The following is a 19,297-nucleotide window of genomic DNA, read 5'->3' as shown; positions in this document are numbered from 1 at the left end:
TTTTATAAATGTTTGAAAACAATCTTTACCTGAGATGATGATCTGTTAAATATTTTTGCTAGTACCAGTTAAAAGTGAGAAATGTTTTAGAAAAAAACTGTTTTCCTGAGCAAATTATAGTAAGTAGTATATGGATTAGTGAAAATAGCCTCCTTAAATTAGTCATTATGTGGTCTGGATTTTTTTTTTTTTTTTTTTAAGAAACAATAACAAAGAGTTTTTTGTTTGGAATTTTAGCCAACTTCATGTATTGCGGTACCCCTCCCACACAAGCCAAACAAGTTTGCAGACCCAGTGACCGCAGGTCAGCACGGCCCAAGCCTGCCAGGGTCCCTCCTGAGCTGCTGGGAGGCTCTCCTCCGTGGAAGACTCTTGATCACAGGCTGGGCCACTGCTCTTTGTCTGAGTCAGGTTGGGTCTCTGGTTCGTCCTCCTGTGGTGGGCCTGGGAACCAAAGAAAAAGTATTCATGTTGACTCACTTGAACCCCAGAGGAATCTTGGCAGGGAGGCCTGGGATATAGAAAGCACACCAATAATGATGAAGAAAAAGAAGAAGAAACCAAAGCAAAAGAGATATTCTCAACCCCGGGCTGGAGGACCTTGGGATGATGACAATGCAGATAAACCTAAAGGTCATACCTTTGCAGCTGACACACAAAAATCAGGTGTTCTCCCCAGCCAGCCTACCACTATGGGTACAGAATATGGACTTGTATCTGGAGAAAACTTGAAAAGGGAATGTGTAGTTAACTCCAGTGCAGCCAGATTGGTAACTGAGAACTTTGTCTCAGAGAGTCTCAGAATTCCTTTATATCCTTCAGAGGAAACCCCCAAAACTGCGGTAAGTTATCAGTCTAAGCTGAGAGTAGAGGAAGAGAGCAAAGGTAACAAGTCAGTACCACAAGGCCAAAACAAGAAATTGCTGAAGCAACGTGAACACAGACCACAGCCTGCACCCCACCTGAAGACTCCTATAGATAAAAGCCAGTCAGTAGGCCCTCTCAATCTGAAAGGACCCCTAGCAGAAGTTTCTGCATACAATGTAGAAACTCCTTTGGATATCAGACTCAAAGAGGGTTGCTCTCCTATCTTGGACCAAGAGGTTATGGGTGTAGTTTCAAAACCCACAGCAGCAAAAGAAATGCCAAATTTGATACCCACTTTGATAGCAAGTAATCCATTAGAATGTAATCTAAAAGAAGGGAATAATGAAAGTAAAATGACTAAACTGCAGAATGTCAAACTGAAGGAGTTTCCTGAAGGAGCTGAAGAGGATAAAGAACTAAAAAAGGAAGCTCTTCCCAACCAAAGACAAGAGATCAGCATCTTTACTTCTGAGCAGCTGCAGGGCCAACTGTTGGTACAGGTCCCTGGGGTAGAGAATGAACCATTTAAGAGAATGGCAGGTGATGGCAAAAGCAGGAAGGGAAGGGGAAGTTCTGGGAAAATGAGAAGAGACTCTGGGAAGGTAAAAGCAAAATCTGAGATGCCATTTCCTCTGGACAGTCAGAAGGACGGAAGGGCTGTTCCCATACCGAGTGAACCAGTCTCTAAAACTGAAGGAATGACTACTCAGGATAAGAGTGAGGAGCTGGGGCTGAATTCTTCAAAGCAACCAGGCACTAAGGCTGATCTCACGGAGGCAGTGGTGATGGGGGAGCCTAAAGAGATGACTCAGCCTAAGGTGGCAGGCACCATGCAGGCATTGATTCCTTTGGAAAGTGGATCAGGCATGACTCAGACTTCTGGTTTTAGGACAGAAACAGGAGATGTAGTCAAAGATATGGGTGTCAGTAACCAGAGCAAGGAAGGAAAGTGTCCATGGAAGGATCATGAGGCAGCTCCCTGGATCTCTGAAAAGCCTAAAAAGAGAGGCAATGAAGGCAAGAGCAAAAAGTTTAAAAATAGTTATTCCACACAGCCTGCTAGAATGGAGAGGAAGGAAGAAATCCTCAACCCACCTTTTGAAGGGAAGGATGGAGATGCTGGTAGTATTCCCCATAAAAGCAAGGAAATTGGATTTACTTTCCCCAAAATGCATGATTCTTTGTTCTCACATACACCAGATACACCCACAGTGGAAGTAGTTGACAGGAAGGGTGGAAATTTTGAGGTTAATTTTGTTGAGCTTGGGACTCTTGGGGAAAACAAAATAAGCACAGTCAAGGCTTCTGCTGTTACTGAACCACCTGCCAAGGTGACAGATGTGAGCTGCCAAGAGCAAATCCAGGGGGCAGGATTTGTTCCTTCAGTAGTATCTGAGGAGAATAAGACAGATGCAGCCAATAGATACACTTCAGTGGCTGACAAACCAAGTAAAAGGATTAATGATGGAAAAAGTAAAAAGGTTAAAAATAGTTCTCCTGAGAAGCATATTCTGGAGAATAAGATAGATGCAACAAAAATACATGTTCCCATGGAAACCACAGGGGACCAGGGAATTGAAGGAATGGCCTATATGGACGAAAATAGAAATATTACATTTACCTGTCCCAGAACACCATCAGAGCTGATAAATAAATCATCTCCTCTAAAAGTTCTGGAATCAGCAGCCTGTGAAAAACTGCCCACTCCTACTCTTCAAGTAGTTAAGGAAGGTGATTCCTTTCCAGATACCTTGGCAAAAAATGGGCAAGAGATAGCCCCAGCCCAGATTTCCAAATTATTAATGTTAGATAACTACACCAAAGATGGAGTCCCAGATCAAGAAAGACCCAAGGCTCCCTCTGCTGTTGTGCCCTCTACAAGCACAGGAGGAGTTGCTCTACCTATTACAGCAGCCATAGAAACAGTTAACAGTCATGGAGATCACTCTCTTAAAAATAAAGCTGAGCTTGCTGATTCCATGAAAAATGAAGCAGGGATTGCTGAAGGGCATGTGGTAGGAGAATCTGAGTCAGTGGACAATGGTGTGTCTAAGCATTCAGTAGAGAAAGTCACAGAGCTAGCAAAAGGTCACCTTCTTCCTGGAGTGCCAGTAGAAGACCAGAGCCTACCAGGAGAGGCCAGAGCCCTAGAAGCATATGCAGATAGAGGTAATTTCCCAGCACATCCAGTAAACGAAGAGAAAGAGACTAAAGAAGGGTCTGCTCCAGTTCAGATTCCTGACTTACTGGGAGACAAAGCACAAAAACTCAGTTTTTGTCAGGACCAAAATGCTCAAGATAGAAATTCCAAAGGTTCAGATAGTTTGAATAGGAAGGTAGATCTGACTCTTTTGTCTCCAAAAAGTGAAAATGATAAATTGAAAGAAATTAGTCTGGCTTGTAAAATCACGGAATTGGAAAGTGTTTCCTTGCCAATACCAGAAATCCAGTCAGATTTCTTATATAGCAAAGTCGAAGCTCCTCCTTCAGAGGTGGCGGATAAGTTAGTAATAATGACTGCTTCCAAGGGTGTTCGACTCCCAGAACCCAAAGATAAGATTTTGGAGACACCTCAGAAAATGACAGAAAAATCTGAATCAAAGACACCAGGAGAAGGGAAAAAGGAAGATAAAAGCAGAATGGCAGAACCAATGAAAGGCTACATGAGACCCACCAAGTCCCGAGGACTTACTCCACTTTTGCCAAAGTCTACAATCCAGGAACAAGAGAGATACAAGCAACTGAAGCCCACTGGTATGAATCTGCCATGGGGAAACGTGTGTGCTTGTGGCTTTTGAGTCAGCATCAAAAAGGCAAAGAGCTTGTGCCTTGGCTCCATCCAGACTCTAATCATCCTTGTTAATCATTGGTTTGTTGGCATGAAACCTGTAACTGCTACTGCGTGTTTTCTGCAGCCAGTGTGTTCCTTGTGTCCCGCTTGAGGAGGCTGGTAACTTGGTTGCATGCCTTTTTTACCCAGCACTGAACATTGAATTTTAGGGAAAGTTGAATTTTCAATGAATTGTCTAACAAAAGACCTATCGTCATCCATTTCTTAATTTTTTTTTAAATTGTGCCTCCTATGTATCAAGTTTACAGCTAAATTTTAATCATTACTTGGTATAAGGATTCATAGGAGGAAAGAAAGTATTTAATGTCTCGCTATGTGCATGAGATTTTTTTCAGTGTATATGTAGCTTGTGCTGGTGGGACTAAATATCCAAATTGCTTTTAGGTTAAATGAAATCAGTCCACCTCCTTATGAGGAAGTGGTGGCCTCGAAGCAGCATTGGTAGGCACAGATTTATTTGTGTTTCTAGTAACGGGAAATGATCTCTCAATGATACAGATACATTTTTTGACCAGTTTGTTGCTTATATCCATTGCCCCACAATTGCATGTGGGTTTGAGTTTTGGGCATAGTCTATGTCCATCAAACCTAGTCCATAAAACTTGCCCATGTTGTGTTCCTCTTAATTTTACTCTTTTTTGCCTCTACTCAGTCAAGTAGTTGGAATGAGATTAAGAAGATGATTCCTTTAAGATTTAGAAATGGTAGCCCCGTTTCCCCCCACCCCCAGTTCCCCAAAAAAGTATACATTTAACTGTGGCTTCCCTGAATCTAGCTTTCAAAAAGGGTTTCCTTGTCTTTGAGATTTTTCACAGCCTACAAGTGACACTATTTCTTAATCAGCTTGCATGATGCAGCTACTAACTCCAGAATTTTAAAAAAAACACCAATTGGTTTTAGTAGCCAGTCAGGCTTTTGGAGAGGTTTCATCATGGGATTGTGTTCTGCATGGTATGGACTTGTTCTTTTGGGTAAAGCTTGCTCTATGCATGAGTATGTACCCACCAAGGAATACTGCTGTGTGAGTAAAGAATGCTAAAGGTTGTTATTTGCATAAGACATTCTCATCTTCTCTGTTTTTATCTTCTATTAGCTACCATATTACAAGGCAGAAAATGAAATAGTGTGTAGAGGGCTTTCCAGCATTCATTGAGATTTCCAGTGTTCTATCCAGTTCTTTCGTTTTGGTTTCTAGACCCATTCTTTAGTTTCAGCAGTGATCCAAAAGTTAACATGTAGTTTATGTGAAATCCCAGCCATCTCTTTTTGTTCAGTATTTCCAAAGAAATGAAGAAAGAGGATTTGTTCTTGAGGAAGCAAGACCAGTACTGCAGAACTTTGGGGGCCCTGCCTGGGTCAGGTCAGGCTCAGAGACTGTGTTAGCAGTGGCCTTACAGAGTGGGTATGGGAAGGATAATGGGTTTGGGACAAAATGTATTGTTTCTTCTGTAAATTCTACCACACCTTTTCCCTAAGGACAATGTATACTTTTTTAATGGTTAAAAAACTTTTTAAAACTAATTGTTGAATAGGTTAATACATTCACATGATACAAAGGAGTATACAGTAAAACATAAGCTGGCCTCCCTCCATTAACCGCCTTCCAGCTTCCCTTCTCCAGAGGCTACCAGTGTTCACAATATCTTATATATCCTCCAGACAATTTGTGTATAATAAGCAATAATATATGTATTTCCTGATTTCATATAAATGAGACTTATACATACATACTGATGTGTGCTACTCTTTTTAAACTTAATTTTTAAAGAGATCTTTTAAGACTCAGTATAAAGAAGCCAGGCGCAGTGGCTCACACCTATAATCCCAGCACTTTGGGAGGCCGGGGCAGGCGGATCACCTGAGATCAGGAGTTCGAGACCAGCCTGACCATCATGGAGAAACCCCATCTCTACTAAAAATACAACGTGGCGGCGCATGCCTGTAATCCCAGCTACTTGTGAGGATGAGGCAGGAGAATCACTTGAATCCGGGAGGCGGAGGTTGCAGTGAGCCGTAATCGTGCCATTGCACTCCAGCCTGGGCAACAAGAGCGAAACTCCATCTCAAAAAAAAAAAGAATCAATATAAAGAAAGAGGCCTCATTTTTTTTTTTTAATCTTTTTTCCTGGTACATGTCTCTAGATATGACTCATTCTTTTTTGATAGCTGTATACTATTTCATTACATAGGTATATACTAATTTATTATAGTACTTTTTTTTTTTTTTTTTTTGAGATGGAGTTTCGCTCTGATTGCCCAGGATGGAGTGCAATGGCATGATCTCAGTTCACTGCAACCTCTGTCTCCCAGGTTCAAGCGATTTTCCTGCCTCAGCCTCACGAGTAGCTGGGATTGCAGGCATGCACCACCATGCCCAGCTAATTTTGTATTTTTAATAGAGACGGGGTTTCTCCATGTTGGTCAGGCTGATCTCGAACTCCCAACCTCAGGTGATCTGCCCTCCTCAGACTCCCCAAAATGTTGGAATTACAGGTGTTGAGCCACCGCGCCTAGCCAGTACTTCTTTACTGATGCACATTTTAGGTGTTTCCCAACTTTTTTTCGTTAGAAATATGGTACATAAACTATCTTTGTATTTATAGGATGTCATACTCATGCGTGTGTGTCTGTGTAATAAAAAGGGGCTCCAGAGTAAGAATCTCTGGTTTGAAGAATATGTATTCATAATTTTGATGGGTGTTTCCATATTGCTCTCTGTAGGCCTACAGAGATGTCCCTTGTAGAGAAAGGTACATCTCTACTCCTACCCTCAACATAGACAAGTACCTGTTTCCCTGCCTTTCTCTACTAGTGTGATTTTTTTTGTTGTTGTTATGTATACTGATCTAATTGGTGAAAAATTATTTCACAGCATAGATTTTGTGTGTGTGGTGTTTTTTGTTTGTTTTTTTGAGACAGAGTTTCACTCTTGTTGCCCAGGCTGGAGTACAATGGCGTGATCTTGGCTCACTGCAACCTCCACCTCTCAGGTTCAAGCGATTCTCTTACCTCAGCCTCCCTAGTAGCCTCCCTAGTAGCTGAGTGTGCCTACCACCACACACAGCTAATTTTTTGTATCTTTAGTAGAGCTGGGTTTCACTATGTTGGCCAGGCTGGTCTTGAACTCCCGACCTTAGGCAATCCACTTGCCTCAGCCTCCCAAAGTGCTGGGATTACAGGCATGAACTACCGTGCCCGGCTGTGTTTAATTCTTTCTTTTTTAATGACTTCTTCGTGTATTATCAAGTTTATAAAAGCCAATCCATGCTCTGAAATTATGAAAATATTTTCTCTTCTCTTCTATTAATGTTTTTACATTTTAAATCGTTGGCCAATCTAAAATTTGCTTATTTGTTTGTGGGTTTTTGGGGTTTTTTTGTTTGTTTTTTTTTTTTGTTTTGTTTTGTTTTTTGTTTTGGTATGTTTTGTTTATAAGGTTGTGAGGCAGGGTGACTTGGTCATCCCACCATCATGTTTATAATCGATCTCCCACTGAAATGCCACCTTTGTCATGCCCTAAATTTCTGCATGTATTTGGTCTATTTCTGGACTTTCTTTCCTGATCCATTGATCTTTCCACTAGGTTTCCTAATATATTTTAATATCTGATAGGGCTAGCCCAACCCCTTGCCCTATTATTCTTTTTCAGAGTTGTCCTATTCTTATTTATTGTATAGTTTTGTAGAAGAAAAATTAATCCACTCAATATTTTTCTTGAAGTCACTGTTTCTAGCTTATCCCAGGGAGAGTTTATGTCTTGCATATCGAGTTTTTCTGTCAAACAGCATAATGTGTCTTTCGTGTGTTTTGTTAGTCCATCACTGGTGCTTATCTTTGTTCCTCACTTTGAATTATTAATGTTAACTGCTCTGCCCCCAAATTGCTACCAATTCTCACGTATCTTGTTCTCATTCATCTTGTGGTCAAATGGTGTCACCCATGGTTTCCATTGTTTGGACAGTAAAGATATTACAAGTGGTGTTGGCTGGGCACAGTGGCTCACACCTGTAGTCCCAGCACTTTGGGAGGCTGAGGTAGGCGGCTCACTTGAGACCAGGAGTTCAAGACCAGCCTGGCCAACGTGGTGAAACCCCATCTCTACTAAAAATACAAACATTAACTGGGTATGGTGGTGCACGCCTGTAATCCCAGCTACTTAGGAGGCTCAGGAGAATTGCTTGAACCTAGGAGGCAGAGGTTGCAGTGAGCCAAGATCGCACCACTGCACTCTAGCCTGGGAGACAGAGACTCCATCTCAAATAAATAAATAAATAACAATAATAATAGCACCTACCACCTATTGAGTTGATTTTATTTGCCTGGTTATCTAGAAATAGGTATGGATCATACACACACACATAAAATAATACTATTAAAGATTATCGGCCGGGTGCGGTGGCTCACACCTGTAATCCCAACACTTTGGGAGGCCGAGATGGGTGGATCACGAGGTCAGGGATTGAGACCATCCTGGCTAACATGGTGAAACCCTGTCTGTACTAAAAATACAAAAAATTTAGCTGGGCGTGGTGGTGGGCACCTGTAGTCCCAGCTACTCGGGAGGCTGAGGCAGGAGAATGGCGTGAACCCGGGAGGCAGAGCTTGCAGTGAGCCAAGATCGCGCCACTGCACTCGAGCCTGGGTGACACGGTGAGACTCCATCTCAAAAAAAAAAAAAAAAAGATTATCTCTATTTTTCAGATAAGAAAATGGAGGCTGTCAAGGTCACATAGCTCGTGAAGTGCCAGGGTTAGAATTTGAATCCAAGTCTTTATGTTTCTAAGACCCATGCTTTTCTTAGTCTTGCTTCAGAAGCTTCCAGAAGTTTCAGGTACTTAAAAAGAAGAAGGTTGACAATTACTAAATATAAAATAGACTTTTTTTTAGTATCTAGGCACTAATTAAACATTTTTCTACTTGGAGAAATGAAGATACATCATGAGAACATAAACTGTGAATCAGAGGTTAATTTAGGATTAGAATCTAGGTTTTGACTCTGTCTAGCATTTTATTTTCCAGAGAGAGTCTGTGTTTGTGTTATTTACGTGTACTTTTTAACACCCAGCCTAGAGCTTTATATATACATGATGCCTAATGACATTTTTTGAATTATAAATGAATTAATCTTTTTGCTGATCTTATCCTGTTTGGAAGTAGGGAAAGTGAATATATTGCCAAAGTCTCTTCCAACTTACTGTTTGCTCTACTGTTATTTTTTCATGCTGCTCTCAAATTTAGGGAAACTTTAACAGAAGGTTTCTTTGCATACTATGCATGTTCTTCCAGGCAGGGAAGATTAATGCAATACGTCGGGAAGTCTAAGCTCAACTTTTCAGAAAAGGACTTCTTTTTTTTTTCGGAGACAAAGTCTCGCTGTGTCACCCAGGCTCGTGTGCAGTGGCACGATCTCCGCTCACTGCAAGCTCCGCCTCCCAGGTTCACGCCATTCTCCTGTCTCAGCCTCCCGAGTAGCTGGGACTACAGGCGCCCACCACCATGCCAGGCTAATTTTTTGTATTTTTCGTAGAGACCGGGTTTCACCGTGTTAGCCAGGATGGTCTTGATTGCTTGACCTCGTGATCCGCCCATCTCAGCCTCCCAAAGTGCTGGGATTACAAGCATGAGCCACTGCACCCAGCCAGAGAAGAACTTCTTACGGGATTGTGTTTTTTTGTGAAGGGAAGCACAAGCTTGAAAGGATGATCCATATTAGATTCCAGTACCCGCTCCATGTTAGTTGTTCCCCTGGAAACCAAGTGGAACTGTGAGTGACAGTGTACTTGCTATGCTGCTACTGTGAATGGGACAGTTTGGGATCCCTGTAAATAGGCCCTCCCTTTGCCATAGTGAAGCCTGGTCTTCTTATAATCTGGCTTTCATTTCTTTCTTCAGTTTGCTTGAGCTCATCAACTGTCTACCAGCAGCTGGGAATGTCAGTTTATGGTGAGAAACTCTTGGTGTGAAACTTGAAGTAATTTATAAACCCAGAATTCTAACAGTTTCAAGGCCCTTGTACATAAATAAAATATGCTCAGCAGATGAAAAAACCATTTGTTATCTTAGAACTTGCTACTATTTTACAACTGGAGAAGTACCCATTTGGTAATTTCTTTTCTTAATTGTAGTGCCATTTGTGAAGTTCCTTTCCTCATTACTTTCACCCCACTTGCCCTTTGATTCAACTGGCTTTTTTTTTTTTTTTTTTTTTTTTGAGACAAAGTTTGCCTGTCGCCCAGGCAGGGATGCAGTGGCACGATCTAGGCTCACTGCAACCTCTGGTTCCTGGGTTCAAGCAGTTCTCCTGCCTCAGCCTCCTGAGTAGTTGGGATTACAGGCATGCGTCACCACGCCCGGCTAATTTTTGTATTTTTAGTAGAGACAGGGTTTCACCATGTTAGCCAGGCTGGTCTCGAACTCCTGACCTCGTGATCCACCCACTTCGGCCTCCCAAAGTGCTGGGACTACAGGCATGAGCCACTGCACCCGACCCCACTGGCTTTTTTTCTTACTACCATGCTAATGAAATTTATTGGTGGTAGTCACACAGCTAAAAATAGCTATCATTGATTGAACCTTACTATATACTCATTGCCATCCTAAACTCTTTTAACCTCCAAACAATACTGTGTGGTCATTACCTTGTTTGAACTAGAACATTTAAATATTCTTTGAAATGAATCAAGCGACAATTGATTATACTACTTTATTTTGTTAAATTTTTTTTTTTTTTTTTTTTTTGGAGACAAGGTATCACTGTGTCAGTGCAGTGGCATGATCATGGTGTACTACAGCCTCAACCTCCCAGGCTCAAACAGTCCTCCTGCCTCAGCCTCCCAAGTAGTTGGGACTGCAGGTGTGTACCACCATACCTGGTGAATATATTTTGTAGAGATGGGGTCTCACTATATTGCCCAGGCTGGTCTCAAACTTCTGGCCTCAATCTGTCCTCCTTCCTTGGCATCCCAAAGTGCTAAGATTATAGGTGTGAGGCACCATGCCTGGCTTGAATATCCTGCTTTAAAAGAAGCTTCTTCCCCTCATATTCCCTCACCCTTCACTTGTACCCTCTGGTTGACAAATAGCATTGGGGGATTCTGAACACACTGTTAAAATAAAAACTTAGTTTTGATTTACAGTATTGCAGATATTGTTACTTCTTTAAGATATGGAGGGGACAGTAAGGGGGCTTCCATTTTTTTTTTTTTTTTTTTTTTTTTTTTTAAGATAAAGTCTTGCTCAGTTGCCCAGGCTGGGGTGCAGTGGTATAGTCTCAGCTGCCTACAGCCTCTGCCTCCTGGACTCAGGTGATACTCCCACCTCAGTCTCAAGTAGCTGGAACTACAGGTGCATGCCACCATGCCTGGCTAATTTTTGTATTTTTTGTAGAGGCTGGGTTTGGCCATGTTGCGCAACCTGGTCTTGAACTCCTGAGCTCAAGTGATCCGTCCACCTCGGCCTCCCAAAATATATAAACATTGCCTATTGCTCTGCAAATAGCGGACACACAGCATGATTTGTACTTTTTAGTATTTAGTTTATTCATTCAGTAGATACCAAGTGACATTACTCCTACTCTAAAAATAGACTAATAAAACACATTCTCTACTCTTCAGAGATTCCAGGGTAGAAAACAGACAATTTTCCTCTAGTGAGAGAAGTTTACTTCTCTGAAAAACGATAGAAGTGTGAGCTAGATCCTATGGAAATACAGAGCAGAAAGGGACTAAGTTTTCCTACAAAACCTAGAGAAATCTTCACACAGGAGACTGAAAGTATGGTTAAGAGTTTGCTGAGCAAAACAAGGTCTTGGTGAGGTTCCGCCATTTCATCTGTCCTCGGTCTCTGCGCATTTCGCAGAGCTTCCGGCAGCGCTATGTTGGGCCACAGCATCCGGAGGTTCACAACCTCTGTGGTCCGTAGGAGCCACTATGAGGAGGGCCCTGGGAAGAATTTGCCATTTTCAGTGGAAAACAAGTGGGCGTTACTAGTTAAGATGTGTTTGTACTTTGGATCTGCATTTGCTGCACCCTTCCTTATAGTAAGACACCAACTGCTTAAATCATAAGGATGTTTCAGTTCGTCCATTTAACAGATACGAAGAGCATTTTAAGAGATACAGCCTCTGGAAATGGATCAGACTCTTAACTCATGGCATAGTAGATATGTTTGTCAATAAACTTATGACATAAAAAAAAAGAGTTTGCTGAGCAAATTAAGGTAAAGCATTCTAGGGGACAGCTGTGTAAGGCATACATAGTGAAGTGCAGGTGCATGGAATAAAGTCAGGTTTGGGAAACGGAGATCTGTGAGACATTTTGAGATGAAATTGGGGAGAAGAAAGTAAGCTCCTAAAGATTCCTAGGGGTATTGTGTACCTCTGTAAGCAGAAGATCTTAGATTTTTGCTTGAAGAAATGGGTTATCTTTCTACCTAGTTTAGTTGGATGATTCTCTTTTGGGGAGGGCCATGGGAGGGTCAATACTAGGCTTAAAAGAACAAAGACTTGGCCGGGCGCGGTGGCTCAAGCCTGTAATCCCAGCACTTTGGGAGGCTGAGACGGGTGGATCGCGAGGTCAGGAGATCGAGACCATCCTGGCTAACACGGCGAAACCCCGTCTCTACTAAAAAATACAAAAAAAAAAAAAAAATTGCCGGGCGAGTTGGCGGGCGCCTGTAGTCCCAGCTACTCGGGAGGCTGAGGCAGGAGAATGGCATAAACCCAGGAGGCGGAACTTGCAGTGAGCTGAGATCCGGCCACTGCACTCCAGCCTGGGCAACTGCGAGACTCTGTCTCAAAAAAAAAAGAACAAAGACTTGATACTTTCAAGCTGTAGTTTTTAGAGTTGTTGTTGTTGTTTTGAGACAGTCTCCCTGTCTCCCAGGCTGGAGTGCAGTGGCGTGATCTCGGCTCACTGCAATCTCCACCTCCCAGGTTCAAACGATTCTCCTGCCTCAGCCTCCCAAGTATCTGGGACTACAGGTGCACACCATCATGCCCAGCTAGGTTTTGTATTTTTAGTAGAGACTGGGTTTCACCGTGTTGGCCAGGCTGGTCTCAAACTCCTGACCTCAGGTGATCTGCCTACCTCAGCCTCCCAAAATGCTGAGATTACAGGAGTGAGCCACCACACACAGACTAATTTTTGTACTTTTAGTAAAGACAGGGTTTCACCATGTTGGCCAGGCTGGTCTCAAACTCCAGACCTAAGGCGATGCCCCTGCCTCAGTGTCCCAAAGTGCTGGGATTACAGGCCTTAGCCACCGTGCCCGGCCTTTAGAGGATTTCTTATCCATAAGCATTTTCATGTCTTTGATTCGCATAACTCAGATTATTCGCCTCAGCTTTTTCATTGTCTATTTGCTTCTCATCTTTTGAAAGTTAATCAGAGAGAATCATGATTTATTTTCTTGAGTTAAAACATGTAAGAAATGTTTCTAAAATGTAGAATATGGTTTCTGAAATAGTTTTACATATATGTATGTATGTCTAAACACTTGGAACATTTACTTCCAGGCAAGAAACTAGATTTTAACTTGATGGCCTTACCATTTATTAACAAGGAGTGGTGTCATCAATCATTGTTAATAGTAGAATTGTTGACTTTCATTGTAATGATAATTGTTTCCTGGAGGCAATAACTGGGAACAGTTGGTCAATCTGAAAAGTAGTGTTGCCTTGGTAACTGATAAGAAAGAATGCAGAGGCCGGGCGCGGTGGCTCAAGCCTGTAATCCCAGCACTTTGGGAGGCCGAGACGGGCGGATCACGAGGTCAGGAGTTCGAGACTATCCTGGCTAACATGGTGAAACCCCGTCTCTACTAAAAAAATACAAAAAAAAACTAGCCGGGCGAGATGGCGGGCGCCTGTAGTCCCAGCTACTCGGGAGGCTGAGGCAGGAGAATGGCGTAAACCCGGGAGGCGGAGCTTGCAGTGAGCTGAGATCCGGCCACTGCAGTCCAGCCGGGCGACAGAGCGAGACTCCGTCTCAAAAAAAAAAAAAGAAAGAAAGAATGCAGAGAAACTAGTTGTCTGTCATGTATAAAAACCAAGGCCCTGGCTGGGCACGGTGGCTCAAGCCTGTAATCCCAGCACTTTGGGAGGCCGAGACGGGCGGATCACAAGGTCAGGAGATCGAGACCATCCTGGCTAATACGGTGAAACCCCGTCTCTACTAAAGAATACAAAAAAAAACTAGCCGGGCGACGAGGCGGGCGCCTGTAGTCCCAGCTACTTGGGAGGCGGAGGCAGGAGAATGGCCTGAACCTGGGAGGCGGAGCTTGCAGTGAGCTGAGATCCGGCCACCGCACTCCAGCCTGGGCGACAGAGCCAGACTCCGTCTCAAAAAAAAAAAAAAAAAAAAAAAAAAAAACCAAGGCCCTGAACAGGTTAAATACTAACTCCAAGCACAAGGCTAAAACAGAAATATCTGCCAGTACATGTACTGGGATTAGAGACCTGCAGGCTTTGCCAAGAGTCCTAGAAACCACCTTCTGCCCAGACACACAGGAATCCATGCACTTTCTTCAAACTCAGAATGGAATAGAACTTCACAATCTGTAGCTCAAAGGACATTCCAGATCACCACCTCTTAGGCTGGGTTGAAGACAGCTTTAATGATGGGACGGATCAGTTCAAATGATACAGATGCAATATAAAAGGAATCTACCCATCCTTTCACTGAGCAGATCTTTTTTGAAAGCTTATTTACTGTGAGTCAAGCACTGTGCAGTGCACCCACATGGCACAAATGCACAGTTCACATTCCTACCTTCTAGAAGCTCCTGGGAAAAGCATATAAATAAAAGATTGCAGTGTGGTTTCTAAATTTTAAAAGGTATAGAGTGTTGTGATAATATGAAGAACTCAGGAGGGGTTCAAAGAGACGTTACAGAGGTGAGTGAGTAGGAGTAGGACCTAGAGGCAAGGGGCTGGGGCGGTGGTTCACACTTGTAATCCCAGCACTTTGGGAGGCTGAGGTGGGAGGATCACCTGAGGTCAGGAGTTCAAGATCAGCCTGGCCAACATAGTGAAACCCTATGTATACTAAAAATACAAAAATTAGCTGGGCATGGTGATGGTGAACACCTGTAATCCCAGCTCCTGGGGAGGAAGAACCTAGAGACGAGGGATCCCAGTGGCAGCTGAATCTAGAATTTAGTCCTTCTGGTTCTTAAGTGTGTTTGTTTTTACCTAGGCAGGCTCACCCTTTTCAAACTTCATGTGTTTACCTCATCCACCAACTTGATATAATTTTACAGCGGCTGGGAGATTGGAGTTTCTTGCTGCGGCTATTTCCTGTGGATAAATCTGCATCCCTGAGTGAGATTATGTCTGATTCTTATTTGGACTGGATTACTGAACTGGCCATTCTCAGGATGTTTTGTGGGGTGTTTTTTGTTTTTTGTTTTTTTTTTTTTTTGATTTTGTTTTTGAGACGAGGTCTCTGTCACTCAGGCTGGAGTGCAGTGGCGTGATCATAGTTCACTCACTGCAGCCTCAGGCTCTTGGGTTTAAGTGATCCTCCTTCCTCAGCCTCCCAAGTAGCTAGTACTATGGGCATGCACCACCACACCTGGCTAAAATAATTTTTTTTTTTTAATTTTTTTTGTATAGATGTGGGTCCTGCTATGTTGCCCAGGCTGGTCTTGAACTCTTGGCCTCAAGTGATCCTCCCACCTAACCCTTCTAAAGTGCTGGTATTACAGGTGTGGGCCACTATGCCCAGCCTTTCTTGAGTTTTACTAATTATTCTATACTAGGGTTTCCCCATCATTTGTCATCCAGGTGGCATTCACCTCCTTTGGGGTGCAACAAAGCCATTAATTATTCTTCCATTTAATATCTTTGTATGCCTTGCAAAAGCAATAGTGTAATCAAACTATAAACTACTCTGTCCCTTCCCCTCTGTAAAAGCCTCTGGTTCTCTGCTTTTTCTTAGTGAGGCTGAACCTGTCTTCCTACTCAAAGGAAACTCACAGTGCTAAGGCACTATAGAAAGATATTAAGATAAATCTAAGTTATTTTAAGACTGGAAATTAGAAACAGAAGTTTGCTAAGGAATAAGTCACCCACACCTTACTTACTCTTTGCATAATACAAACAAGACCATTTTTTGTGTGTGTGTGATACAGAGTCTCACTCTGTTGCCCGGGCTGGAGTGCAGTGGTGGGATCTCGGCTGACTGCAACCTCCACCTCCCGGGTTCAAGCGATTCTCCTGCCTCAGACTCCCTAGTAGCTGGGATTACAGGTGCCTGCCACCATGCCCGGCTAAATTTTTCTATCTTTTTTTAGTAGAGATGGGGTTTCACCACATTGGCCAGGCTGGTCTTGAACTCCTGATCTCGTGATCCCCCTGCCTTAGCCTCCCAAAGTGCTGGGATTACAGGCCTGAGCCACTGCGCCCAGCCTAAAACAAGCCCATTCTTAAGATATAAGGTAAACACTGAAACTAAGTGCATTGCTTCTTTTGCTCCCTTATTTCAAACTCGCTTTTGCTCCCCTAAACACACACACATACACATGTGTATGCATACTGTGTATTAATTTGGGAGTTTTGAATTGATCACAAAAGAACTAAATTATAATTCCAAATTAAAGTCTGAAGTACTTCAATTATCACAAAATAGATAGATTGGGCAGGCAGCACTGCCCACAGCTGTAATCCTAGCACTTTGGGAGGCCGAGTTGGGCAGATCACCAGAGGTCAGAAGTTCAAGACCAGCCTGGCCTTGAACCTTGTCGTGAAACCCTGTCTCTACTAAAAATACAAAAATTAATTGGGCATGGTGGTGCTGGCCTGTAATCCCAGCTACTCCGGAAGCTGAGGCAGTAGAATCACTTGAGCCTGGGAGGCAGAGGTTGTAGTTAGCCGGAAAAAAAAAAAAAAAAAAAAAAGATACATCGAAAAGGAGAGTCATCTAGTGACTAAGATTAATTTTTGCTCAGCGGTTTGGGAAGACTAGCAGTCAGAAACCTAGCATCTTTGTGGCTTTTCCATTAAATTTTCACCATTTGATCATGGGCAAACCACTTTTTTCTCTGGACCCCATTTTGTTCCTCTGTAAAATGAGGGATCTGTTAGGGAAGCCCCAGCATTCTGACTCTGTACTGTCACACATACTTTAGTGTCTTTGCAGTACTGTTGATGGATATAATGGACCCTTGTCCTAAAAGGGATTCAGGGAATAGGTTATTTCCTTTCCTTAGGCAGTGCCCCAGATTTTGAAATTTAGCTTTTCTTTTTCTCTTATCTGTTAGTGATTGCAGTTACGATTCATATGTTGTTTCTTGTGAGTAGTAGTGGTTGTTTTGTTTTGTTTTGTTTTTGTCTATCTTTATCAGAATGTAGCAGTTCTCCAGTCCAGGGACTTAGGCTTTCTTTCTTTTGTTGTTGTTTTTTGTTGTTGTTGTTGTTATTACTATTACACATCAGATTCCCTGTAGGGAGTAGGAAAACCTACTTCATATACATATGTACAGTTTCTTGGTTGTTTTTTTGTTTGTTTGGAGATGGAGTTTCGCTGTTGTTGCCCAGGCTGGAGTGCAGTGGCATGATCTCCACTCACTGCAACCTCCGCCTCCAAGCGATTCTCCTGCCTCAGCCTCCCGAGTAGCTGGGGTTACAGGCATGCGCCACCATGCCCAGCTAATTTTATATTTTTAGTAGACACGGAGTTTCTCCATGTTGTTCAGGCTGGTCTTGAACTCCCAACCTCAGGCAATCCGCCTGCCTCGGCCTCCCGAAGAACTGGGATTACAGGCATGAGCCACCGTGCCTGGCCTTCTTGGTTGTTTTTTTAAAGCTAGCATCAGTAGATAAATTACGTATTTCTGTGTTTTAACTACTTTGTCAAATGCTTTTTATATATATTCCCTCAGTTCTCACGGCTATGTGTTTTGTTGTACTCAGACCCCTGGGTGACCACCAAGCTTATCTGTATGCCTGAGCATCTGGCTGGCATGATGTCTTGGGTACTCGCCCCTTCTATGGGCTTGAACTTCTTGGCCCTGACCGCCCGCCCCGCCCCCCCCACCCAGATTGCCTCTTTCAACTCTCTGTCTCCTGAGCCTTGTAACTATGAAGCCAGTGCTTGGCCTAGTTGCTAGATGTGGACCTCATAATTACATTTTTTCAGGTTGACCACATTTCTGATCTACACAGTATGAACTGTAGTCTGGAATATGCCCTCCTTTGTGCCTGGCTAGCTTCATTCTTCTGGTTTCTGCTCTTGGTCTTTTGTGGCTGGTTCACATTTTGCAGTCTGCTGTTTATGGATAGAATTACTGAGGCAGAATATGTGATATCTGAAGGTAGCAGAGACCTGTGATTTTCGTTATTGCCTTAGCTGTTGGGCAGGGAGGATCTGGTGAAGTGGGTCTGGGTAGGCTAGCCAGAACTAAAAATAATTTGGCTATAAGGAACAAGTTTCTATGCTTGTTCTTTGCCTTGGTATTTTCCGCTTCTTCAGAATATAAGGGCCAACTACCACTTTCTTCAGACATGCTGCAACATCCACCACACCCAGTCATGCCTCTGCCAATAGGCCACACCCTCGCATGAGACAGAAAGGTTACTGAACATACTGCCTAGTGGAGCCCCAAGTTGAAATCACATTGTGAGTTGGACATAGCAGGCCTGTGATTCCTTGAATGTCTGTTTCAACTTCACATGTGAAAGTGGTAAAACTGTGAATCCGAGAGCACCTTAAAGATTCCCCTCCTTTTATAGAGGAAGAAACTGAAGCTAAGAGCAGTTAAATGAATTTGTAAGACTCTTAACTATTAAGTGATACAGATTTTAAAATCTGGCCTTCTGACTCAAAGCCAAATTAATTTTTTCCCCACCATGTCAGTAAATTGAAGATGTATACGTGTGTATCATTTGTAGGGGGTGACTAGTTTTGAGAGAATGGGGTTGTTGAGGCTTACCTGATTTCTAAGGTATTTTCCAGAGTTTTCCTCTGGCATATTCGGACTGTATTACAACAATATCTTCCCCACCCCTAGACCTTTTTTTTTTTTTTTTTTGGACAGGGTTTCTTCTTACCCAGGCTGGAGTGCAGTAATGTGATCATGGCCCACTGCAGCCTTGACTTACTGGGCCCAGACAATTCTCCCACCTCAGCCTTCCAAGTAGCTGGGATCACAATTTTGTGTCACCATGCCTACCTAATTTTTTGTACTTTTTGTAGAGACAGGGTTTTGCCATGCTGCCCAGGCTGGTCTCAAACTCCTAGGCTCAAGCATTCTGCCCACCTCAGCCTCCCGAAGTGCTGGGATTACAGGTATGAGCCATGGCACCCAGCCACCTCCAGACTTTCATAATTTTCATCACATATTGTACATACTTAATTATTCAATTATATGTATAAAAAAGATAAGAAAGCGATAATTCAACTGTGTTCTGTTACCACGGCCTTTCTGTATCCAATCTCGCCTCATATTTTTTCTTGTTACTAATTAGAATCATGATTCTCCTGGCATTCTTCATTTTGTTATACCTCACTTCCTTTTCCTTAGCAACATCTTTACCATAGAGTATGAAAACCAGGTTCCTTGCCAATTAATCTGTATTGT

At 42.8% G+C, this 19,297-nt stretch overlaps 2 protein-coding genes across 5 annotated transcripts in view; both read left to right on the top strand.

Annotated features, from left to right (window-relative positions):
* The window catches only part of MAP4 (microtubule associated protein 4), a 228,598-nt gene that overhangs the window by 166,459 nt on the left and 42,842 nt on the right, over positions 1–19,297 (top strand). For 3 of the 4 annotated variants that reach the window (XM_030936494.1, XM_010374729.2, XM_030936491.1), the window contains exon 9: positions 238–3,621. The exons of the other annotated variant lie outside the window; for it this stretch is intronic. In XM_030936494.1, coding sequence (XP_030792354.1) covers positions 238–3,621 — 3,384 coding nt within the window. The remainder of the gene's footprint in view (positions 1–237; positions 3,622–19,297) is intronic. 4 annotated transcript variants of the gene reach the window in all.
* On the top strand, positions 11,519–11,853 carry LOC115899181 (cytochrome c oxidase subunit 7C, mitochondrial). Its single transcript, XM_030936543.1, has one exon. It carries the CDS (start codon positions 11,592–11,594, stop codon positions 11,781–11,783), a length of 192 nt encoding a protein of 63 aa, XP_030792403.1. The 5' UTR covers positions 11,519–11,591; the 3' UTR covers positions 11,784–11,853.

This window comes from Rhinopithecus roxellana, chromosome 1 (genome assembly GCF_007565055.1).
Source record: "Rhinopithecus roxellana isolate Shanxi Qingling chromosome 1, ASM756505v1, whole genome shotgun sequence".
In the NCBI taxonomy this organism is placed as follows: Eukaryota; Metazoa; Chordata; class Mammalia; order Primates; family Cercopithecidae; genus Rhinopithecus; species Rhinopithecus roxellana.
This window is presented reverse-complemented; position numbering and strand designations above follow the sequence as displayed.